The 27,106-nt window shown below is 34.8% G+C and overlaps 1 protein-coding gene across 14 annotated transcripts in view; it reads right to left on the bottom strand.

Annotated features, from left to right (window-relative positions):
* Pms1 (PMS1 homolog 1, mismatch repair system component) overlaps positions 1–27,106 on the bottom strand; it is a 96,158-nt gene that overhangs the window by 39,103 nt on the left and 29,949 nt on the right. For 8 of the 14 annotated variants that reach the window (XR_005738036.2, XM_078017720.1, XM_078017718.1 and 5 more), the window contains 2 exons: positions 18,702–18,804; positions 5,712–5,875 (listed from right to left, as the gene is read on the bottom strand). The exons of 1 other annotated variant lie outside the window; for it this stretch is intronic. Coding sequence is in view for 10 of the 13 variants with exons in the window: in XM_078017720.1 (XP_077873846.1) it covers positions 5,712–5,875; positions 18,702–18,804 (267 nt within the window). In the remaining 3 variants the exon portion in view is untranslated. Of the gene's footprint in view, positions 1–5,711; positions 5,876–13,181; positions 14,277–18,701; positions 18,805–22,666; positions 22,790–27,106 lie in introns of those variants that run through there. 5 more of the 14 variants (XR_005738038.2, XR_005738037.2, XM_021725763.3 and 2 more) reach the window with 3 other exon arrangements.

Here is a 27,106-nt window from a genome sequence, read left to right as displayed (position 1 = left end):
TCTTATTCTTTAATAAAGTATTCATTCTCCTATCCTAGAGCTTCCTTCTATATACTAGACACAGAGCTTTGAGTAGGTGCTTTGGAAGGGGTATATCATAGCTTGTAGTCTGCAGGAGTTTACAGTAGAAGTGAGAAGATATGAAAGCATAAGAACACTCAACATATGAAAACTTGAGTGATTATCAAATGCTAACAATAAAAACCACAGAAATTAAGAGGAGTTAAAGTCACTTCAGACCAAAACTGTCAGGTATGACTTTATGATGGATTTGTTTTGATCTGGATCACAAAGTCTAGGTATTTACCTGAGGCCTTTACTGGACTGGAGCTCACACTCAGGTACATGTTAATAGGTGGAGACTAAAAGTTTTTGCTTATTCTGAAAAGATACAGATGCAGGCCTCCCTCCCATAAGAGGCTGTTGAAGACAGGTGCAATGACACACACCTGTAATCCCAGTGACTAGGGAAGTTGAGGAAGGAGGATCCAAATTGAGACCAGACTCAGCAATTTAATGAGATCCTATCTCAAAATAAAAAGGAGTGGGGATGTAGCGCAGTGGTAAAACATGCCCCTGGGTTCAATTCCCAATTACCAAAAAAGAAAAAAAAAAAAAAAAAGAGGCTTTAGAGATGGAATGTAAATCACTGGTAATGAAGCAAAAGGATATGCAAGAAGTATGGAGAAAATGCCACATGCATAGTTGAGGCAAATCAAAGTTTTCCTAGGGAATAATATTAAACTTTCTATATACACTCTAATAGTGTTGCTAAACATAAAATTCAGAAACCAACTACATTTATAAGTTTGTTATGTGTCTTTATATATACTTTTCTATACAATATTCCAAAGAATTAAGGTGAAAGTAAAAGAAATTAGCATAACAAAAGACATGAAAACCATTTGATAAATTTAGTTATTAATTTGAAAGTAGCAAAAATCTCCTTTAAAATTAAAAAAGCATGATTGATATTCAGCTAACCTTTTAATATATTTGAAGAAACACCCACCTACATCAATTAAAGAAAAAAATAACCCACCCAAACTTTCTAGATTGGCACTGTAAGAATAATTTCTTCTTAAGGAAGCAACAGTTGAGTCATGATCCTAACTTGGAATCTCTGATTGTACTGCTTCAACTTTGGTAAGATGGAGGTGATCTTTAACACTGGTTCAATTGTGGCAAAGACTTTTCTCCTTGATTCCCCTCCCCATAGCACAACTGAAACAAAGGTGGGACACTGAAAATGCTTTGAGTAAAAGGCAAAGAGGATACAATGAACAAAGCATACCATAAAAAAATGAATATCATAAGAAGCAGATATAGATAAGATACCACTTATTAATCTTCAGTTTATAATCCAAATTTTTTGTATTTCCAAATCCAAAACACAAAACAGTGTTTTCCTAGAGACTTGGAAAACCAAACCAAGAAATGAGGCTACTACATTTCACAATCAAACCAGGTTCCTTTTTTTGTATTTCCGGCTAAAGTCCTTGCCTCTTCCCAGACTGACTGAAATCAGAAATATTCAACCCTTCAAAGTTGTGTTATCATTATATCAGACCTCAAAACACAAATACACACAACAAGAACTGATTCCAATAAGTCTTAAGACTCTTGTGTAACATGGAGGTGGAAATGAGAGGGAAGCCATTCTTTTTCTTTGGGGTGGGGGGGATTGAATCCAGGGGTGCTTAACCATTGAGCCACATCCATAGCCCTTTTTAGGTTTATTTTGAGAAAGGGTTAAGACAAGCAATTGAGACTCACTAAATTGCTTGGGGCCTGGCTAAACTGTTGAGGCTGGCTTTGAACTCATGATCCTCTTGCTGGGATACAGGTGTGTGATATCACACCTGGCAGGAAGCCATTCTTTGAATCATGTCACTCTCTTTTTTTAATAGTTAAAAAATTCTGAAATCAATACATCCAATTCAGCTTTTGCAACACCAGTGGGCTTCTAATTATTGAAATAAAATTCAGGAATGCAGATATAGCTCAATGGTAGAGCATATGTTTTGTATGTTTGAGGCCCTGATTCAGTCCCCAGCACTACAAAACAAAACTTCAAAACAGTGTCTAAAACTATAAATATTTTAAGAAAAACTTAAAATCAATGATTACAAAGTATGAGAATAGTCCTTATTTAAAATCACAAATTTAACATTATGTTTTAGAGTTCCACAAAATTATTTGTTTATATGAAATAGCTAAGAATACTAAAATTGGTTTCAGATAATACCATAGAGAAAAATTCTAATAACTACTTTATAAATGAAAATATATATAGCAAGACCTTACATGGATTCAGTTTTTACATTAAACCTGAAAACTATAGTGTTCATTTAAGGAATGGCTCTAGCAATTCTCCACATAATATCCACTTTAAATAAACTCACTGAATGCACTTGTAAATTATTTTCCTTTAGCTGTCTCATTATTCAATATGCTTTCAAGGAACATGGTGATGAAAGAAGAAAAATACCTCTTTCTAACATAACCATACTGGCAAGAACATCAACATTATCAGTATTCAAAGAATGTCTTGGCAGGTTAAACCTTCATAAAAAGAAGGAACACTATCTAATCCAAGTTATCAAAATAGCAATAGGACTTCTCATATTATGGGCAGTATGATTGTTGGTTTCTAAAGCAGAAAAAAAAATAAAGACATCAATATTATCATGTTTAAATTTTAAACAAAGACCAAAACATCCTTCCTAACAGCATATGAAGGAGTGATGAAAGTTAACAATGTTTAAAAGAAAAAGACTAAGAGCACTGAAGGATTCAACATTTAAAGAGACTGAGGATAACATGTCAATACTATTTTGGAAGTTTCAACAATATAGTTTAACATTTCTTGAGGCACAACAGGACTACTGAGAAACAAAAATTAGAATAATAATCTGTACTAACAACAAAAGAGCTCAAAAATAAAAAGCCTGTTCTAATTCAGTCCATGGTCTGTCTCCTTGCATAACAATAGCTAATGTTCAATTTTACTGTAAGACTTTTGATAATCTTTTATTACTTTCATAGTATAACATTCTCAACATACTCTCCAGAAGTTGAACTGCATCAGAAATTATTGAAGGCCATAAAGGCATTTGTATAATATAACTTCACACAATAGTGTCCTCTGAAAATACTAAAATATAGTGTATTACAAAATACTACTTTCAATTCTCAGCAGAAAACACCTACACTAAACTTTAAAACTTAGAAGATATATATTGACTTCAAACGAATAAAAATTCAAGATCTCAACCAAATAATTCTGATATACTCATTTTCATTATGTGAGGCAATAATCCTATTTTGTCTATCATTCAAAACATTTTAGTAATCACTTTTCTTTTACGAACAACTAATTCCTATCTCTACTTATATGTTAGCCTTTTCATCTGTTTTCCTTTTCTGATTACCATGTTTCTTCTGATCTTGGTGTTTTCTTAACTCGGAGACATTTAACTTTTAATTACTTAACGTCCTCTGAATCAAGAGGTCATAGGGTTATTTATATTAGCAGGACCAGCCTCTATCCATCAACATCCTGAGGACTCATACCATGGTAGAGCTGAAAGGGATCTCAAGGTATCATTTGGTTGAGCTCTATGCCAGCAGGAACAGGTGGCTGATTAGTCTTAATTTTTTTCTTTTAATATGACCAAAGATTTTGATCATAAACATTTCACCATGGCTTGAAGTCAGAAGATAAAGAATCTTCTTGATAAAGGAGTAAAAAAGACATAGAATAGAAAGAAACTGAGACAAAATAGCTTCTGACCTCAGCACTATTACTTAGTACAAAATGTGAAACAATTCCTTTGATCTCTCTGAGCTTCATTCCTCATACAGAGATAATGTTGTTTATCTCACAAAGTTATTTTAAGTATTCTGAAATTTGGAAAAGGACTATGCTGGTGGGACTGCAAATTGGTGCAAGCACTCTGGAAAGCAGTTTGGAGATGCCTTAGAAAACTTGGAATGGAACCATCATTTGACCCAGTTATCCACTCCTAGGTCTATACCCAAAGGACTTAAAATCAGCATACTATAGTAACACAGCCACATCAATGTTTACAGCAGCACAATTCACAATAGCTAAGCAGTAGAACCAACCTAAATGCCTTTCAATAGACGAATGGATAAAGAAACTGTGGTATATATACACAATAAAATATTACTCAGCATTAAAAGAGAAAAAAAATTATGGTATGTGCAAGTAATTGGATGAAGTTGTAGAATATCATGTTAAGCGAAGTAAGCCAATCCCAAAAAACCAAAAGCCAAATCTTCTCTCTGATAAGTGCAAGCTGATCCATAATGGAGTGCGGGGGAGGAAATGTGACTGGGCAAAGGGAAGAGTGCTGAGGAGAGTGGGTATGGGGGCAGGAAAGATGATGGAATGTGGTGGGCATTACCACCTCTATACATGTATCACTGCACATGTGGTGCAATGCTACATCTAGCATTGTGTCCAATAAGAGAAATGAGAAGTTGTGCTGCAATTGTGTACAATGTATCAAAATGCATTCTGCTTTCATATATACCTAATTAAAATAAATAAATAAATTTATCTTTTTTAAAAAAGACTGGGAAGAGAACACAATAGAGTGTACAGAACCTGCACTCCAAGGCACGCTAAGTTTCAAATTCCATTTCAACAACTTTTTAGTTGTTCAACACTAAGCAAAGTATGGAACCTCTTGGAGTTCAGCTCAGAGGACAACTGCAAATTGATAAAATGTCCACCTCACTTGGTTGTTATTGTGAGGATTACAGGAGATTAATGCACCTAGATAGACCCTGGCTTGCAAGTGTTAATTCTTTATTCCTCTGAGGCTTCCATGCTGCTGTGTGATTCTGCTCTCCTTCCACTAAATATTTCAAGGTGCTCATGTGGAATTTTGAAAAAAAAAAATCAGAAAATACATGAAACTTTCTTTCCCATAAAATTCATCAAGCAATAAGATGAAATCCTTTCCTTATAAGCCCTGCTCTAAAAAAATGGAAAGAAATGAGGTAGTTTCCTTAAAAAACAAAAACAAAAACAAACAAACAAAAAACAGTTTAGAAGGTAAAAACATGTCACTGAATTGTACATTCTTTAAAGGAACAGAACAAGTCTTACCCATCTTCAAGATTTTCAGAATCTATCTTAGCTTTTCATAAAAGGGAGTGCTCAAGCATTTCTTGGATAAAAAAGTCTACTTAGGGAATCTCTGTTCTTAGATTTTTATATAACAAAGATAAAAATAAATGAACGTGAACTATATTTTTGAAAAAAGATTATGTATTTCCTTGGGACTGCTATTACAGAATACTATAAACCAGGTAGCTTGTAAATAGAAGAAATGTATTTCTCACAGTTCTGGAGGCTAGGATCCAAGATCCTAAAAGTCTGGTGAGGACCAACTTCCTAGTTCACTGTGTGTGCTGAGATGGTAGAAGATGAAAGGCAGCTTTCTGGAGTCTCTTTTATAAGAGCACTAACAACATTCATGAATGCTTTGCCCTCATGCACTAGGCTCCATGTCCTAAAGCCATCGCATTGGTGATTAAGTTTTCAAGAAATGAATTGGGTAGTGAAAGGGATGGTAAACATTCAGTTCATACTAGATATCTGATTTATATAATATACACTATTCCTTTGTTATATTGTATATTTAAAGAATTTTATAAAATTCAATAATGCTCACCTTATTATGTACAAAAACAATCCTTAAATCTGGTCTAAGGATACCATAACTTATGAGGAGATCCTGGACCTTTTTAATTTCATCTTTACATTTTTTAGCAGTGGAGTAAAATTGTTTTCTTACAGGTAGATTCTTAAATAATCTCAAAGCTGTTACAGTTGTACCTGTTGGTAGATAAGAGGAAAGCATATTGAGATTTGGAAAAAAACTTTATACGGATCTTCAAATTCACATATAATCCATAATTACTCCTTTCTATTGCTAAATGCTAATTCTCCTCTAAGATTGGGAACCCAAAGAAGATTCACCTTTGCAAACCATTTTGATCTTCTCCTTGACTGTTCTATTTGTAACTTGCTTAATATAATCTCTTCTATGTAGTCTAAACAACAATAATTTTATTTCTATCACTACAGAGAAACATGGGCTTACCAGAATGCAGTATCTTTAAAAATCTGCTAATATTCAAACCACTTGAGGATGTTGTTTGTTCTGTACAAGGTGGTACAAGACTACATATCATATGTGGTAACCTTAATTCCAAACAGAGTTAATATCTACTAAACTGGTTTAATTTGCCTCATCTTCAATAACAAACATTCATAACACAGCATAATCAAACAAAAGAATTATTTTTAACTTAAGAATTAATTTAACTAAAAAACTGAACGTAGGTATAAAAATTTACAATGGTAACTATTAGGTTAATAGTTTTTTTAGCCAGGCATTGAGTTGAGGCACAGGCCTGTAATCTCAACAACTTGGGAGACTGAAAAAAGAGGATCAAAAGTTCAAGGCCAGCCCCAGTAATTTAGCAAGACCTTCAGCAACTTAGAAAGACCCTGTCTCAAAATTAAAAATAAAAAGAACTGGAATTATAGCTTAGTGGTAAAGCACCCCCTGGTTCAATCCCCAATACAAAAATAAATAAAGCTTTTGTTTAAAAAATAACTGTGAAATTAGGACTAGAAGGTTGTCATGTATAATAGGTGCCATGTGTGGTTGTTTTCTTTTGTTTGCAGTACTGGTAACTAAACCAAGGGTCTCACACATGCTAGGCAAGTGCTCTATTACTGAGCAATACCCTAACCCTTTTAACTTTACTTTGAGACAGGGTATTCCTAAATTGCCCAGGCTGGACTCAAATTTGCAATCCTGCTTACTTAGCTTCCCTAAGGGGTGAGATTACAGACATGGGCCACCACACCCAGCAAGTGCATGTTTTTAAACTACTAGTCTCCAATTCATCTTAGACTTATGACATAACTTTTCCCAGAGTTGAATACAGAGTTGAAAACCACTGAGAAGTCAAAAATTCAATTTATGTCTTTGGCTTCCTGTCTTGCCATATGATTTCTCCCTCCTACGTGTGCAGAAGCACTGTGATGCCCATTCACCATAAGTTACTCAGCAGAGTTGAGCCAATGCTGGTACCATGCTCTTGAACTTTTCAATCTGTAAACTAATTTATTTTCTTTACAAGTTACCCAGCCTTGGGATTTTTTGTGCAGCAACAAAAATAGATTGGTACTGAGGAATAGGGTCACTGCTCTAACTATAAAATGTGAAAAAGCAGCTTTGGAACTGGGAAATGGGTATATTGAAAGAGTCTGAAGAGCAAACTAGAAAAAGCCTAGAATTTTTTAGAAAGCAGCACATTACAGGCAATTCTGGAAATAGTTCCAAAGACCAGAAGATTAGGCAATTAGTTTCAGAAGGAAATGAGGATTCTTTTGGAAACTGGAGTTGCCTTATATGCCAGTGAAGTGTCTGTTGGCTGCAGGTATGGTTCAAGTGGGCCCAGGTACCACTTGGTCTGTTGCAGATCTTGATGGCATCCAGGTATTGCTTATTTTGCAGATACACAGAATGCAAGAGTTGTGGCTGCTTCCACCATAATTTCAAAAGAAAGCCTCAATGGCCAAGAGAAGTTTGCTACAGGGTCTGGGCCCTGGCAAAGAGTCTCCACTGGGAGAATGCCTAATTGAACTAGGCCCACAGCCAGGACCCAAGAAACAAAGGGCAACAAGCCTAAGAAAAGAATCAAACATCTGTGGGTAGCCCCAAAGAGTAGTTATGTGGCCTATGTCCAGCAAACTTGTAGGACCAGAGCTGCCTGAGGCTTCCCACCACTGAAGTATGTGCAGGATATTAGAATTATAGCTTTAAGATGTAATGTCACCCCTACTGGGCTTGGGTCTTAATTTGGGATGATTACTGCTTTCTACCAGGTTACTCTTCCCTTTTGGAATATGAATGTTTATCCTATCTTTATCCTACCTTTGTATTTTAAGAGTATGAAACTTGTTTCTTAACTTTTCAGGCTCACAGCTGGGAATTTACTTTGAGTCTCAGATGAGACTTTGGACTTTTAAGTGATACTGGAAGAGTTAAAAGACATTGGGGATTTTGGAGATTAAATGGCTGTATTTTTTTTTACTGTGTGACAGATATGAATCTTGGAAGGTGGAGCAAAACACTATGCTTTGGATATGGTTTATCCCTCAAGAGTTCATGTATTGAAAGTCTGGCCCTTAATGTTGCACCATTAAGAGGTAGGGTCTAATGGGAGGTCATTAAGTTAGTGAGAACACTGCCTTAAGAATTCAGGAAGTTCTCTTGAGACCTCAATTGTTCTCTCAAGGGAAAGTTTTTATAGAAAAGCTGGACCCCTCCCTAGTCTCTGGCTTCCTGTCTACATATGCTACTGCCACTGTGATGGCATCCACCATGAGGTTCTCACCAGAGCCAAGTTAATGCCAGTGCCATGCCCTGGAACCTCACAAGTTTTTCAAAACATCAATTTATTGCAGGCAATCTTGGCACTACTAACATTTGATCAGATGATTTGTTGTCAGCAACCATTCTATGCATTATAGAATGTTTAGCAACATCTTTGGCCTCTTATCCACTAGATGCCAGTGGCAAACAATTTTGAGAATCAAATATGTCTGCAAATATGCTAATTGTTCCTGACAGGGTGAGGGTGCTGCCCATAGCCGAGAAACACTGATTTAGCATACAGCAACTAGCATCTTTCTTTCTAAGTAAAATAAGAATAAACTAGAATAAAAAATGAAGTGCATCACAATAGTAATGATACATATGATTTCATGAAATATTTGTTTAGATTTTATGAACTGGCTTGTTATATAAAATGTGTTTCTTATACTGAATTGGAATTAAAAAGGCTTAAAACAACTACAATTGTCTTATTGCTTTTATATATAATATATGTTATTTTTTTAGTTGTCGATGGACCTTTATTTATTTGTTTGTTTATTTATTTATTTATTTATATGTGGTGCTGAAAATCAAATCCAGTGCCTCACACATGTGAGGCAAGTGCTCTACTACTAAGCCACAACCCCAGCCCTCCTATTGCTTTTGACAAAGGGTAAAAAACAAAAAGACATGGAAATCACAAGAGTAATATAAGACTTGTGAACTCTAAAATAAAATCAGGAGTTCTACAAGGAGAAAAAGAAATGAACAGAAATGAAACTAAATCAAGGAGCTTGATATCAAATCAGAGACACGGCGTCTGATAGAAGAAAAAGTTGGCTATGATCTACATACTGTGGGGTCGGGCTCCAAATTCCTCAATAGGACACCCATAGCGCAAGAGTTAACAACTAGAATTAACAAATGGGACTTACTCAAACTAAAAAGTTTTTTCTCAGCAAAAGAAACAATAAGAGAGGTAAACAGGGAGCCTATATCCTGGGAACAAATCTTTACTCCTCACACTTCAGATAGAGCCCTAATATCCAGAGTATACAAAGAACTCAAAAAATTAGACAATAAAATAACAAATAACCCAATTAACAAATGGGCCAAGGACCTGAGCAGACACTTCTCAGAGGAGGACATACAATCAATCAATAAGTACATGAAAAAATGCTCACCATCGCTAGCAGTCAGAGAAATGCAAAGCAAAACCACCCTAAGATACCATCTCACTCCAGTAAGATTGGCAGCCATTATGAAGTCAAACAACAATAAGTGCTGGCGAGGATGTGGGGAAAAGGGTACACTTGTTCATTGTTGGTGGGACTGCAAATTGGTGCAGCCAATTTGGAAAGCAGTATGGAGATTTCTTGGAAAGCTGGGAATGGAACCACCATTTGACCCAGCTATTCCCCTTCTGGGTCTATTCCCTAAAGACCTAAAAAGAGCATGCTACAGGGACACTGCTACATCGATGTTCATAGCAGCACAATTCACGATAGCAAGATTGTGGAACCAACCTAGATGCCTTTCAATAGATGAATGAATAAAAAAAATGTGGCATTTATACACAATGGAGTACTACTCTGCATTAAGAAATGACAAAATCATAGAATTTGGAGGGAAATGGATGGCATTAGAGCAGATTATGCTAAGTGAAGCTAGCCAATCCTTAAAAAACAAATGCCAAATGACTTCTTTGATATAAGGGGAGTAACTAAGGACAGAGTAGGGACAAAGAGCATGAGAAGAAGATTAACATTAAATAGGGATGAGAGGTGGGAGGGAAAGGGAGAGAGAAGGGAAATTGCATGGAAATGGAAGGTGATCCTCAGGGTTATACAAAATTACATACAAGAGGAAGTGAGGGGTAAGGGAAGAATAATACAAGTGGAAGAAATGTTTTACATAGAGGGGGTAGAGAGAGAAGAGGGGAGGGGAGGGGAGGGGAGGGGGGATAGTAGAGGATAGGATAGAAAGCAGAATACATCAGACACTAGAATGGCAATATGTAAATCAATGGAAGTGTAACTGATGTGATTCAGCAATCTGTATACGGGGTAAAAATGGGAGTTCATAACCTTCTTGAATCAAACTGTGAAATATGATATATCAAGAAATATGTAATGTTTTGAACGACCAACAATAAAAAAAGAAAAAAGAAAGAAATGAAACTAAGAAGAAAATTTTCTAGTTTAAAAGCTTGACGGCAAACTTTAAGAGTTTGCTTCATTACAGGGAAGAGTATTTTTAAATTAAAGAAAAAATCACTTTCCATTGGAAATCCTAAATTTTATAAACATGAAGAAAATTTACAAACTTTCAGAAAGAAAAAAAATTTCTTACAAGAAAATTTAACATAAAACTTCTTACCTGTGGTACCACAAGACAATCTCCACCTGATTAAGGGGGAAACTACAAAACCAACATCTAAGCATATATGCCTGTAATCATCTCAGTGGTTCAAGAGGCTTAGGCAGGAGGATCGTTAGTTCAAAACTAGCCTTAGCAATTTAGCAAGGCCCTAAGCAACTCAGCAAGACCCTGTTTCCAAATAAAATATAAAAAGGGCTGGGGCTGGGGCTCAGTGGTTAAGTGCCCTGGGTTCAATCCACAGTAAACCACCTCCCCCATTAAAAAAAAAAAAAAATCAAGAAAACACCCATCATCTAGTAATAAAGACAAAAATGAAGACATTTTTGAACTTGCAAAAATTCACAAGTATATCACTTAGGCACATATGATGAAAATAATGAAAGATAATCTCTAACCAAATAATAATGACATGAAAATACAGCTTTTAGCCAGATGTGGTGACACACCTATATTCCCAGCAACTCTAGCAACTCAGGAGGCTGAGACAGAAGGATTGCAATTTCAAAACAAGCCTCAGCAACTTGGCAAGGCTCTAAGAAACTTAGTGAGTCTTTGTCTCAAAATAAAGAATAAAAAAGGCTAGGGATGTGGCTCTGCGGTCAAATGCCCCTTGGTTTAATCTGAGTTGAATCCACAGTAGCCCCATCCGAACTGCAAAATAGATTGTATAATGAGAGAAGCTGTGAAAATTAATTTGGTGAAAAGGATCTTAAAAGCTGAATGTAAACAGAAAATGGTCATGTGGATGAAATTGACAATTTAACTGTTAAATAAGGATTTATGACATGAAAGAGTTTGGGGCTCAATGTTTCAAACGATTATTAGTAACACTGCTTAACTGGATAAAACAGTTGGGAAAGGTGAGGGATAAAGCTCACAAGGTCCTAGGTAACCTGGCCCATAGCTATCTCCTCTCCTACCAGTCTCCTTTATTCTGTTCCTCTAGTAATTCAGACTTCTTCCCACCTCAGGGTTTTTGCACATGTTCTTTCTCCCACCCTTTGCATGATTAACTCCTTTACCAATCTTTAAATTTCAGTCTGAGTTTCACATCTTACAAGAATTCATCCCTAAATACTTCTCAAAGCCTGGTTCTTCCAAACAGAAGACAGGTTTTTTTCCTTCTCAGAAATGATGACTATTTGAAAAAACTTGTCTCCCTCTCCTCTATGAAAATAATTTACATTCCTAACATCTCCAACTTCCTTTGCAGTTCTGGCTTCACTCTCACAGCTTCACTACACAATGCCCTGCCCAAGACTGCCTGCAGGATCTCAGATCATGCTCCATATCTCCTGGCCTCCCAAGGCTTTCCTTTGAAATCTCAGTGGAAGCCTCCATAACCCCATAACTCTTGCATCCTGAACACCTGCAAAACCAGCATCATGTGAATGACACCAAGGTCTGCCAACAGCACAAGCTGTCCTTGACAGTCTGAATCACAGCTGTAGTGCTTCTGAGAGCTTTGCTGGCTTGGGCAGTCCTGAGTGAGCAGAACACCCAATTCTCAAAAAACTTTGCTCTGAAAAGTCTTTGAAACAAATTTCCATTTCTACACCTTGGACATTACGATGCTTGTCACCTTGCTGACTTCTTAGATTCTTTCTAGACATTTTTCATATTGCCCCAATGCAAAGATCTTCATTTTCTAATCTCTACATCAATCATACCTTCCCTGGCTGAAACTTTACACATACTTCTTTTCATGGCAAACTGCAAATTTTCCAAATCTTTCTGCTTATCTCTTCTTTGCTACCAATTCTCACAGTAAAATCTGGCTAAAAGCCACCAGTAATACTTATGACACTGCCTGAATACTATGCTACCTTGAAATTTCCTCCACCAGATAAATGAGTCCATCACCTTTAAGCTCTACCTCCTACAGTCTTAGGCAGAGACATAATGCAGCCAATCCTTTGCCAGAGTGTAATGTAGGTAGGCTTTAGTGAAATTCTCAAGTCTGTATTTCTATCTGAAATTTCATGTGCGTAACTTTTACTGTCTATACTTCTATCGGGATTCTGATCTGATTCCTCACCAGGATCACCATTAAGCTCCTCTTACAGCATTGTAGGTTTTCTCTAGTCTGATCTTCCAAACTTCTTCTTAAAAATGTTTTATTTTAGTTGTTGACAGACCTTTATTTTATTTATTTATATAAGATGCTGAGAATCAAACCCAGTGCCTCACACATGCCAGGCAAGTGTGCTACTGCAGAGCCACAGCCCCATCCCCCCTCCAAACTTTTTCTGTGAACCAATTCCAAAGGCTTTTCTGCATTGAAAGGTATTGTGAGCCCCCTTCTCAATATCAATTTTATGCCTTAGTCAGTTTTTCATTACTATAACAAAATACTTAAAATAATCAATTTAAAAAGAAGATTTATTTTGGTTCATAATTTTGGAGGTTTCAGTCCATAGTCAGCTGGGCACTCTGCTTTTGGGGCTGTTGTAAGACAGTACATCATGCAAAAGCACATGGCCAAGGCTGCTCACCTGTTAGGAGCCGGGAAGCAAAGACAGAGGAAGAGAAAGGAATTGGGTCCCCAAATTCCCTTCAAAGGCACACTCCAAATGACCAGATGGCCTCCTACTGAGACTAGTCTTTAACCACTGAGCCACACCCCTGGGCTTCTGAGGAACATTCCAGGTCCAAATTATAGCACCCATCCATTGAATTCTTCAGACACAGTATTATTTTTAATTCTAAAATTTTCATTTGGTTCTTTTTTATTTTCCATTTTTCAACTGAAATTCTCCACTTTATTAATAATTTGGGTCACAATTTCTTCAAAGTGATTTTACACAGTAGTTGCTTTTAAAGTTCTTGTCTGTTATTTCAAATATCTGGGTAATCTCTAAATTTGCTTATTGCAGGAAAGATGGTGGAATGTGATGGACATTATTACCCTAGGTACATGTATGACTGCACATATGATGTGATGCTACATCGTGTACAATCAGAGAAATGAAAAGTTGTGCTGCAATTGTGTACAACGAATCAAAATGCATTCTGCTGTTCTATATACCTAAAATAAATTAATTTAAAAAAATTGCTTATAGCATTTTTATACTAAATTTGTTTGTAGCAAATTGTAATGCTATAAGTAATAGCAATTTATAGTACTGATTATGGATGTCAGTTTTCCTTTCTTCATGTCCCTCAAAACTTTAATTTTTGCCAGACATTGTATACAGAAGAATAATACTGAAGAATATAATATTTTTCCCTAAGGATATGTCTTTGTTTCCAGTTAAGCAGGTAGAGTGAAGAACCGATCACTTCAATCTAGGAATTTATCTTTCTTGCACTGAGATGACCCTTTATTTAGTTCTACTTTGCATCTGGTCTCCAATGTCTCAAGGATAGAATCAGACCTTTTCCTCCAGAAAGGTTTTAAGATCTTTCTTCCTTTAGCTCAGTCCCATATTTCTTCATCATTGCTTACTCAGCAAAAGTCTGGAAAGATGGTAGAATATAATTTGTTCCATCATTACCCTAGGTACATGAATAGTGTGACTACATCACATACAATCACAAATATGAAAAGTTGTACTCCATTTGTGTACAATGAGTCAAAATGCATTCTGCTGTTATATAATTAGAACAACAACAAAAAAAACAAAGGGGAAAAGAAAAAGATTCTGTGTGGAGCAAACAAGCTCTGTGTCTGAGGATCCCATATTGCAATCTGTCACTGTCAGTTCACATGGGGCTATTAAAAGTTCAGCTGGTTTCTGCTAGTGCCATACAAGATCCCTCAACATGGTAGACTTGCTCCTTTGTCATCTGTGTCTCCACACACAGTTAATGCTCCCAGGGATGGAAGTGATCATCAATCACGCCCTCTCTAGAAAAGAGCATATTCTTTCTCTTGAATTCAACTCATTTAAATTTTTCAGTAATACAGTTCTTCAACAAGTTTAAAGACAACTGCAAGTCTTTAAAATTATGTTTTTTTCTTTTCATTGCTACAAAGGCAGCAATGTTATCATCTATATTCACTATTCTTCTCTTGCAGAAAGATCGTATTCTAATGTGTGGAGTTTTTTGTTTGTTATTGTTTTCTTTTTGTTTTTTAGTACCAGGGACCACTGAGTCACATCCCCAGCCCATTTTTTTCTTTGATTTTTTTATTTTAAGACAGGGTCTCACTAAGTTGCTTAGGGCCTTCCTAACTTGCTAAGGCTAGCTTTGAACTTAAATTTTCCTACCTCAGCCTCCCAAGCCACTGGGATTATAGGTGTGTGCCAAAGCGCCAGCTTCTCACATGGTCTTACCTATCATCTTTAAATTCAAATGTCATCTTTTCTGAAAAACTTACTAACCTCCTTCTAGGCAATTGGTGATTTCATTTTACTATCATTATTTATTTACTCATCTGTATTTCTTACTATTCTGTGAGTTCCCAGAGACAAATATAATGATATCTATTATAGCTATGAAAAGACAAAAGGAAAGAAGAAACTGACAAGGCAAAATGTAAAGGTATTTATGAAAGTGAAAAGATTGTTTATTGATTTTTAAATGTTCTATCTCATCAACTACACTATACCTATCTTTATAGCAACAAATTATTACTTTAGCACCTAAAAGTATTCTCAGAGTAAAAGAAGAATTAGTAATAAGATGCAAATTACATGTGTGAATAAAAGTTATTAATGGAAAGGACTTTTCTTATTCCAAATAAAATGTGTATTCTTAAAAATAAAAGTATCAAGTAATATTGGCCTATAAGGAAGAAGCCACAGTTATACTATCGTACTTTACTAGAGAACTGCTCAGGTCTCTAACTTGAGTGCATTCTTCAAACACCAAAATTAAATTGCAGTCATATTTTATGTTTACATGACCCTAAGTTATGCCCCTTATAAAAGAGGCTAGTTATATTCCTAATGTAAAGGTATGAGTACTTGATATATCAGAAAGTATTCATGAATTATTTAATAAATAAAGTTGCAGCCTTCAATTAAGATGAAAAGCTCTTTCAACACATACACAATCTCACATATCAGAAATTTTAAAACATGATGCTTTATGCTAATAACAGGCTAGAAAAAAAATTCCCTGATAAAATACTATTTTCAGATTATTAATGCATTATAGTTTCACATAATAGTGAGATTCATTTTGACATATTCTTAAATGCATATAACGTAATTTGCTCCATTTCAATCCCTAGAACTTCCTATTTCCCTCCCTCCTTCCACCTCTGATTCCCTTCCTCTACTCTATTGGTCTTTCTTCTACTTACTTTTTTTTAAAATAGGTGCATTACAGTTAAAATTGGAGTACATTGTGATATATTCATACATACATTGATATATTCAAGCATAATGTGATTCCTCAATTTTTCCCCTTTGGTTCCCAGCTTGTACTCTGGTAATCTCCTTTCTTTCAAATAGTACTTGAAATATAGCCATTCTGATATTAGAGAAACACCTAAGGCAGAAGTACTAGGGGACACTAGTCAAGAAAAGTGAGGACAGAAAAAGTAGTAACTAAAATAATTGTCAGTCTTCTTAGTAAAGGAATTTAAAAGATGCAGACTTATTTCTACATTCATTGCAAGTTTTTAAAAATCAGGCACAGTGTTTTAAAATGGAAATTAACAGAAGAAAGGGCAATTAAAATGATATGATATTAAACATATAAATCATTTAAATGGCTAAATTAATACCCAGAAAAAACAGAACTGGTATTTCCAGTAAACTATTTTAAAACACATTTTTTAAAGGGGTTACAAGTTTTCCAATGCCTAAATAAGATTCTGTTTTAAGTCATTACTACAACTGCAGTTGTACTATCTATAGGTGTCATTCTATCAGATGATATGAAGAGTTACTGCTAAGTAACAATGTTCACCCACAGCAGAAATTAATTTACAAGAACCCTAAATGCACAGGTATAAATTAGGATGATTGAACTGTAGTTTTATCTTACATAGAAAATATTTAAATGGAAGCTAATGACAGCTGGTGAAATGTGAGTCTGTGATTCAATCACTCAAAAACTATCAGCAGTAAGCAACAGAAATGTAAAAGGCTTTTGAGAATGCGTATTTTTATAATATGTCCACCTACAGCAATTTGAAATTAAGATTTTTGTTTTTGCTGTTGTTTTTTTCTAATCAACTGTAATTAGGTAAAAAAAGTGAGTTGTGAAGGGCAACCTATAACTACTGACCTTTCAAGTATGTTGTTTCTTAAGATACAAGAAATTGGCTAAAGAAAATAAGATTTATTGACTATAAAAACTCTTTAATATTTGTACCTGATCTCACTAAAGGTAGAAGACTGAGGTCAGCAGGCAAAGAAAAATCAGCCAGCAAAAGGGCAAAGATCAGGTGGAGTCCATATTTAAGGATTGTTATTTCATAGTTCCCATGGAGATGAATACATAAAAGCATGAGAAGTATGAGTGATACAGAGCCACTGGCCATCCAGATTAGACTGGTTACTACAAAGATAAAAATAAATACTTTTAAGTTTTATAAGGTGACTAGGTTACTTCAAAGTACTCTACTGGACAGCTACTCAAATACCTCCTAATGGTTTCCTAATTTGAACTCCAAAGATGTAAAGGTCACAGCATTTCTGGAAAGGGACCATAATTTCAAAAAATGCCTTCCCTTTGTTCAAATCTTCAACACATAGTAAAAGTATTACAATCTATTACTTTAAATTGAAAAGTGTATAATACTTATTATTATACATGAAACTAAATAGCTGCTAGATTTCTGCTCATTTTCATTAACTGAATAAATGAGGAGAAATTTAGTGTGCTTTCTTAGGAGCTCCTATTAACTTTTCTCTACATAGATACAGTATTAATATTCCTGATAATATTAATAATATTAATATTAATATTCCTAATTAATATTCATAATAGGCAAAAGTAATCAATAACTGTGCTACAGATTTATAAAGTAAGAAATACAGTGAACAAATTCAATATCAGAACTCAGAGATAACATCTCTTAACTTTAATCATTCCATTACCAGAAATGAGAATATAAAAAGATTAAAGGATAGATGAAACTTAGGCCTAAAGAGATTTTTCCCCCTCTTAGAAGTAAATAGTTTTTAGAGAAACTTAAAGCTTAAAATATCAATTAAAATTCAGTAAATTTATACATAAATGTATACAACAACAAAGAATTATTAATAGGAACATAATGAATTCATCTGCCTGAAAATGATAAATGTAGAAAGGGAGAGAGTGAGTGTGGATACTAGATAAAAGAACTTTACTAGTAAATTGATAATTGCTTAAACTGAGCATCTTTGAACTATTCCATGAATAAATAAATACCATTTTTAAGTTATTTAATCAAAATATTTTACTGCTATGGTTTATCATTATTACAAAATTAAATGGCATTTTAGGTGTTTCAATAAAATATTATTCTTCATATGGAAAGACAACACTGGTGATCCAATAGGAAAAGAAATGCTCTTACAGATTTTTTCGAAAAGTAAGTAATCTACACAATTGCCCAGTTTCTCACACAGTTCCTCTTGAGAATTCCTCTTTATTTAATCTTTGTTGGACTACAGATATAGCTCAGTTGGTAGAGTGCTTGTCTCTCATGCACTAGGCCCTGGGTTCAATTCTCAGCACCACACACACACAAAAAATCTGTGTGTGTGTGTGTGTGTGTGTCACGAAGGATGAAACTCTGGGCCTTATGCATGCTAGGCAAGCACCCCCAGCACTTTACCACTGAACTACATCCCTAGCTGAAGGTCGACTATTCACTTGAAAGTTAACTAGACTTCACCAGGAGCAAGGCTAAAACAACACACTTGAATTCAAGCAGTAATGCTGCTTTTAACAAACAAGAAAGGAAAGGTAAAGAATGCTATAATGCTATTTTCTTACCTTGACCAAGATGTGAAGGTTTTTGAGAAAATATATGGCCGCTGCCATCTAAAAGATACTGAGTGCTAAAATTATCAGCAGCTGTCCTTGTTGTAATTAAAACCTAGAAATTAAAAAAAAAATCCTCTAGCAAAATGATCACTGTAGATATTGCACTGGGTTCATTATCAAATTAGAATGAATCAATATCACATATTTACTTAATATTAAAAAAGTTTCATTTCATAAATTTTATGACCACTCTTTTAATATTTCTTAGAAGTACCCTAATAAACAATAGAGCAGCTCATATTTTTATGCTGCAAATATCTGCTTTTTATTGAATATTTTAATTAAAACACTCTAGCACCAACCAGCATACCTGAAATGGCTATATGTATTATATATTATATGATTTACATCTATAAAAGCAAGTACTTCAATTGCATTAGAGAAACCTGCTTTTGAAGAGAATATTTCCATAAATTAGTGAACAAACGAGTAATTCTTAGGTAGAGTGATCATTCCCTTCCCCTTTTATATTCAAAGTAAAATAGCACTTCTGTATTTCACATTTATGATTCAAAAAAATTTAAAAATTTAAATTATACACACATATAAACTCATGGGCAATTTTTCTTAAACCTGAGTTTAAAATTCATTGTTTAAGAATACATTTTTATTTAAAAACAACATTAGCATTAAACATATAAGAAGTTTTATCCAGCATGAAAACAATCCTCAGATGTTAGTCATAGATATACAAATTTAAGAATGTCTGCGCTCTTTCAGCTGCCCTAATCCTATCTTATCTCATGAGATTAGCAGAGAAACGTAACATAAAACACACTGTTGCACAAAAAAAACCCAAAGATGTGGAGTGCGGATGCTGGCAAGGAAAGCAAAATGTATTGGGAAGAAGGTAGCCACATATGTTAAGCAATGACCCAAAACTGGGAGTAATCTTTCTTGGCAATATCCCTGGACTCAGAAGAGCTAAATATTCTAAAATATATTTACACAGTTTAAAAGCCACAAAGATACAGCTATACTGCTTGAACTCATCTGGATCCAGTTGGTTCTACATTTGTTGGTTTACATGGACACCATCTAGGGAAAACCAGAAAAACCATAAAAAGATATGACTATTCTAGCTCAAAGTACTAGTAGAGTCATTAGATTCTGAGTGAAGTCCATAAAATCTTTATTAGGGTCATTAAGTCAAGCTACTATTTCTGTTATAACTATTCCAAGAGATCTACCTATACCTAGTTGTAAGCCTCTATAATGCTTTTTGGGGGGAAGGGGGTACTTGGGACTGACCCCAGGGGCACTTTATCACTGAGCTACATCCCCAGTCCTTTTATATTTTATTTTGGAACAGGGTCTTGCTAAGCTGCTCAGAGCTGGCCTCAAACTTGGGATCCTCCTGCCTCAGCCACCCCATTAGCTAGGATTACAGGCATGCACCACTGTGCCTGGCAGCTTTTATGTACTCTTCTTTCTTTATTTATTTTTTCTTTTGGCAGTAGGGATTGAACTGAGGGGTACTTAACCACCAAGCCACATTCCCAGAAAAAAAAATTCTTCCCCTTACACAGGGTCTTGCTAAATTGCTAGGGCCTCACTAAATTGCTGAGGCTGGCTTTGAACTTACCATCCCCCTGCCTCAGCTTCCCAAACTGCTGGGATTACAGGTGTGTACCAAACTTTTGTGTACTCTAAAGTGATTATTCTTCTTCTTCCAAAGTATATTCCATGGTTTAAAAGATGTATAATTTGAAGTAATTTCCTGACAACTAAGCTTAATCTTCCCTACTACATTCCAGCTATAATGTATCCAACAGTAATTTTCTCTAGTAAAGTTTATTTAAAGGATAGAAAGCTTAGAGATTTTTGTTTCCTATATTTTAATTATTCCAACAATTGCCCCTTTAAAAACAATCTAAGCCCTTCTCCAAAATGTCAAGGTCATCTGAATTCTATTTCTATTCTCCAAAGAGCTAGCCACCTGACCTAAAGTTGGTATCACTGAGCAAAGGCAGCCCTGGAACTCTCAGTTCCAGCACTAACTTTGCCAGTGGCTTCTAGACAGTCCTGAATAAATGATTACACTATCATCTTTGAGGGGAGGGTGATGATAAGATGAAGACGATGCTAATACTTTATAAGGTTACATGGGATTTTGCTTCAACCACTTCAAAGCACTTTATAAGGTATTAAATCATTCACCCTTTAAACATTCTTAATAAATATGAAAATACTCTTTAGTCTAAAAAATAAACTCAAGTGCTAAAATTTGAAATGGGTCTTTAGTGCTCATAATGTAGCATTTATGTTAAAATAAATGAAATATGATACATTTTGTAACAAAAAAATTTTAAATTACAATTTGTAGGGCACTATGAAAATTTATTTAGATAGGAGATGCACTGCAATTCATTGGTAAAGACAGTGAAATAAAACACATATAAGCATGTTTCACAAATTCATGAAATACAGCGTGTTCCTCAGAGGAAGGAATTGTATTTCAAGAGTTCATTTCATCATATGACCCTATGTCCTGGGCAGGAAACCTTTTTTTGGACCAGGCACAGATTCAGAATGCATTAGCTGTGCAGAAATTAGCATTTGAACTTGCAGTAACTACATCATCAGGAGCATCTCTAATATTACAAACTATTACTGGTGATTCTTACTAGAGACTTGAGGAATTATAGAAGTAAATCCAATGGTGTCAAGAAAAGAAAATAGAGTCAATATTTTTAAAAGAGGAGTTTTAGCCTTAGGGGTTATTAGCTATCAGTTATTAAAAACTCACTTAATATCAAGGAATTATAGTACTATTACAAAATTAGAATTACAGAAAAACCTTTAAATATGAGATAAGCAGTTTTTTCTCAGTATTTAGATAAAAAGTTCATTTTAAAACCAGAATATATATCCTGTTAATTCAAGCAAAAATCCTCTCTTGGAAAAAATTTATTTAAGGTAATTATCATAAAGCCATTTTGGGGGTTGACTCTTGTTTTATTTTTGTAGTACTGTGGATCAAATCCAGGGCCTCATGAATGCCAGAGTAGGCAAGTGTTCCACCAGTAAGCTACACCCACAGGCCTGGGCTGACTTTTGGAATGAATACTTTGGCACAGAAAAATGAGTCTGAAAACTAAGATAACCAAGATGGGGTCTTGCCAAGTAGTCCAGGCTGGTATCAAACTTGTGATCCTCCTGCCTTAGCCTCAAAAGTGGCTGGGATTATAGAGGTATACCACCACTACACCTGGTTGGTTTTACCCCTTTCAACAGAGTTCTATCACCTGTGAGGTGGCTGCATCAAGAAGTAAAATATTCCAAATGCTTCAAGCAGTTCTATGCCAGATAGGTACCGTGGCTCACACTATATATATATATATATATTTTTTTTTTTCCCCATGTTTACCCTGACTAAATCTCTAACCACCATAGCTATAAAGGACATAGGGGCAGCCTACACTGAGAAAAAGAAACCAGGATCATTTGTTTCATCTAGAACCAGTAATGGTAGAGGCTTCCCTTTATTCCTTTACAGCTGTGAGGACCCACAAATAAGGAATCCCAACTCCTTTCTTCCAAACAGTATGACTTAATGTCTCAGTCTGCCCCAATAAGCCATGGAGGCTTACCTTGATGTATAACAAAATCAAACCTACAGATCCTGTGCTATCTCACATGTTGGAATAATACCCTGCACTTGGCAGCAACTTAAAATATGCTAAATGGATCAATCAACATATGAGCGATATATGCAGTTGGCTGGCAATTCTTTAAAAAAAAATTTAAAAAAAACAAACTTCATGCAACAAAATTTTGGTGAAAATTAGAATTTATCTATGAATGGCTATGAATTTTCAGAAAGAATTTCCCAAAAATATGGAGAAGTCTATGTAAACTTTGGATAAAAGGTGAAATACTACACACAGACAAGAGAATAAGCAAATCATCACCTGGATGATAAAGCTGTATACTGCTCTTCACATTGAAGTCCAAAGTAAAAATAACTTTCATTTGCATGATACGTGACATCAGTCAAGATAGTTTAATATGTAGTATTTTTTTTATCCTCAATTCATTATCCTTACTTTATCGATGGAGGAAAAAAATGATGGTATGAAAACTTAGTCCATTTTATGCATTTAGCCAAATCTCTTATTCAAACACTTGGGATTTAGAATTAGAACTCTTATTCCTAGGTTCAGCTTGATCTGATTTTCAGAAAACAATGCAAAACTATTCTATCTCTTCCTAAAACAAAGGTATAAGTTAGTTCAAAAAATTAAACAAGTTTCTTAAACATGTTTTGGATAGAAAAGCATAATTTATATAATGTATTTATAATATAATATCAACCTAAAAGGAGTATGTTTTATTATGTAAAAGGAAGAACATATACAAAAAAGTCCTTACAAAAATTTCTATGAACAGAAATTTCACGACTTCAAGTTCATTCCAATCGTTATGCTAACAGTAAAGAATGACAAATATCTCAAAATTATTTTTCTATCAACCACAAATTTCAAGAAGTTATGCTTATTGATATGATTTTAAAAAAACAAATTAGCCAATTTGTGTCAGTAACTGAAACATTCATCATAGGTTACAGAAGAAGCAATTTAATTTTTAAATATTAATAGTTCACTCTGTAAATGTAAAAAGAAGTGCTTTACTCCTTTGGACTGTTAAAGTCTGAAACTGGAAGTTATTTTAAAATTGATGAATTGGGAAAACTGCTTATTTTTGTCATGTATATAAATAAAGGATACAGAATTAGCAGGCTGGAAGTATAATTCCATGGCAGAGCACTTGCTAACATGCACAAGTCCCTGGGTTTGACATCCACCATAGCAAAAAAGAAAACAAGACGGAATTAGGTGCATTTCATATTTCTAGTTTTGCTGGGAGACTAACTTCATTTCCCTTTTTATAATTTAAATTATTAACATGTAAAATCATCTAAAAAGGTAAATTTAACAACTGAAATTCAAGTTGAGAGTCATTTAACAATATGACAAAACTATATACCAGTTATATATTATCAATCTATTGAACCTTGGATGGTTTACAAGCATAAGACTTTAAAATTACCTAATTATCTACATCAAATAATTTGGTAGACAAAATAACCAAATCACTAATTTTTATTATGTAACTGTAATTCTATCTAGAAAATTTCAAAATAAACCAGAGCCTTTAAAATATTGAAAGTTCTAGGAAAACCTGGGCAACTTAGGAAGACCCTGTCTCAAAATAAAAAAAATAAAAAGACTAGAGATGAAGATCAGTAGCAGACCCAGTACTGTACTAAACAAATAGAAATAAGCAATTTTTATACATAAAACCTTATTTCTTTCTGAATGACGAAGAATAGCAAGTTTAGAAAGTGAACATTTTCCCTCAAAAGGTTAAAACTTTTAAGTTTTAAACTTATAAGTCCCTTTCTAACCATGCTGGTAAGAAGGCAAGATCTCAGTTCTGAGAGGCATGAAATTGAAACTGTATTCTTAGCTTAGCCATGCAGATACTATGGGTCTCTGAATAGGTCACAATTTTCATGTTACGTTTATTTCACTGCACACAACTTCTCTGAAATAAACTACCTAGCACAGCACCCTGCACATATAGGAGACAATCAAATGTTAGTTAAATGATTATTAGAGAATATTTTGAAGTTGTGGTACAAGATTTGGCATTTGGCCTCAACACACCCCAGTTTCCTCATCAGTAATACAAAGACACTGAGCCAGAGAACACCTAAACTGTAGGTAGGCTTACCCATGAAGATTTGGGGACACAGATTAGTGAACAGAGCAGAGCTATCCTGAAATGGAACCAAAATAGTTACTGGATGCAGGTTGCTCTGCATGACTTGGATAAGATAACTCTCTTCAGTGAAGTAAGGGCAAACTCCAAAGGGAAATTCAGTTGTGAACACTCACTCAGTATTCTTCATAGTACCCAGTACTAAAGTTGGGGATCTGGGCAGTGCACCATGGTCTATTAGTCCTACCAGGGTCTCTTCCAATTATATCTTTCCTTTATCTTTCAGGTACAATCAAACTTAAATCATCATCAAAAAACTGTGACAAAATAATACATGCCTCAAGATTCCATTTATATCAAGTTCAACAACAGGCAGAACTAATCTGTGTTTACAGAGGCCAGAATAGTGGAATCTTCTGAGATACTGACAGGGAGGGGACCTGAGAGAACTTTCTAGGGTGCTGATAACAACCTTTATCTTAATCTTGAGTATATATGCAAAAATTTACTGCACACACACACACACACACACACACACCTGTGTAGTTTCCTCAAAGATTTCAAAGAAAAAGAATTCTGTGAAATGCTATTAATATTTTTAAATATAAACAAATGTTTTGCACTGCAATGTGGAAACTGCAAACTTTCTTTAAAAAGTTTAGTTTTCTATTATTGTGATACTTTGACAATTCTTTTATGATTCTAATGAGCAAAATTACTCTAAAAGTTATTATTCAATAACTTTAATACCTCAAAAATAAGACAAAATTGATAAACACAGATGTCAAGTTGGCTTAAGTAATCACATACAAAAACAAGATAAAATGACTCATGGGAAAAACTTGCAAATCTGCTGTGTAAAATCAGAACTACAGTGAAAATCTGGATAAATTACACAGCTCATGTAAAACATATTTATAAAGACTAAGTGTAGTGCTGCCATCTAGCAGGCAAAATTGGTTATGACCGATTTTGTCTCTGAAAGCGTAAATGTATCTTTTAGAATAAAACATAGATGTGCCAAATTATCTTTTCTAACAATACTCTACCAAAATAACACTTAAAAGATATCTGCCAGTTTTTACAACAGCTAAACTACATATATATAATATTTATGTTCTAAAATAGTCACAAGAAACTCAAACAACAGTACCAGTACTGGGAGGTTCAAAGAACCTCCATTTTAAAAACTAACTTTATGTACAAGACCCAGGGCTACAGGTTCCCACATAAGTTCTCTGATGAGAAAGATGAGCAATATGCAGATGTACCCTCCTCTTTCTTTTTCTCCAAAATCTATTTGAAGGTTCAATGAATTCTAAATAAAGCAAGTGTTAAGTAAGATAAAGAAGCACATGGTGTGCTAGATTTTAGGTAGAGGTTTTATGAGCATACTTAAGGATTTCTTATTTTATGGAAAACTGAACATCTGGCTGCCAACAAGGGACAGAACTTTGTCTACTATGTTACAACAGCCAAATCTCCCACTTAAACTGTACCATCTCTGATATTTTTCTGGTCTACTTAAGATAATACCTTATAGAGCCCCAAAGTCAAAGAGAAAGTGTATACCTAGCTAGGACCCTATTTACAAAAAATGGAGAAAAACTAAACAATGCAGCAGTTCAAAGGCAGAAGGCTAAAGAAAGGACCACATGAACCTGGAGAATACATCACTGCTGAGAAGATCAGGCTACTAAACACATGTCCAAAAACCAGAACAAAAGACAGCAACAATATGTCATGTCCATGCCACTTTTCCTAAACAATAGTTATCAAACGCTATCATTTTACTACACATGGCCATTCTCATCTAATTAAGATATTCCATCTTAAACACAACTAGGCAAACCTCAAAAATTACACAAACAGACCCTCATAATCGCCCTATCATCTTTACTAGCGTAAAAATACTGTCACACAATAAAACAGAGACTACCAGCCACAGAGTAACAGTATAGCATAAAGAAACTAGTAAAGTCAGGTAACCAAACCCAAATAAGACACATAGAAATGCAGAGATCAAGGTTATAGAAAAGTTTTGCCACAAACTAGTTATAAAATCTGGGGCAGAGGAAGTGTAATACAATTGGTATGATACAACTGAATGTGTCAGGCACTGAACTAAGGGGTTTGTAAACATTACAAAAACCTAACCAGCAGTCAGAAGAGTAAAGTTCTAGAATCCAATCTGCCCCTAGATATCTATACTTTAGAATAAGTTAATTCACACCTCTAGATTCAACCTCATTATCTGTAGTGACCAAAGTGGAACTTCCAGTGTGGGTTTCATAGAGCAACAAACAAACAAAAACAACAAAAACACAGTAATATGAACTAGGAATGTAGCTCTACTGGTAGAATACTTGCTTAACATGTGTAAAGCCCTGGGTTCAATGCCCAGTACTGAAAAAACAAATAACAGTAATATGCTGCTTCTTTTTTTTTTTTTTAGTATTTATTTTTTAGCTGTAGGTGAACACAATACCTTTATTTTATTTTTATGTAGTGCTGACGATTGAACCCAGTGCCTCACGCATGCTAGGTGAGCACTCTACCACTGAGCCACAACCCCAACCCAGTAATATACTTCTTTTTTTTTTTTTTAGAGAGAGAGAGAGAGAGAG

This window comes from Ictidomys tridecemlineatus, chromosome 7 (genome assembly GCF_052094955.1).
Source record: "Ictidomys tridecemlineatus isolate mIctTri1 chromosome 7, mIctTri1.hap1, whole genome shotgun sequence".
In the NCBI taxonomy this organism is placed as follows: domain Eukaryota; kingdom Metazoa; phylum Chordata; class Mammalia; order Rodentia; family Sciuridae; genus Ictidomys; species Ictidomys tridecemlineatus.
The sequence above is the reverse complement of the archived record's forward strand: the minus strand, read 5'-3'. Positions and strand labels throughout refer to the sequence as shown.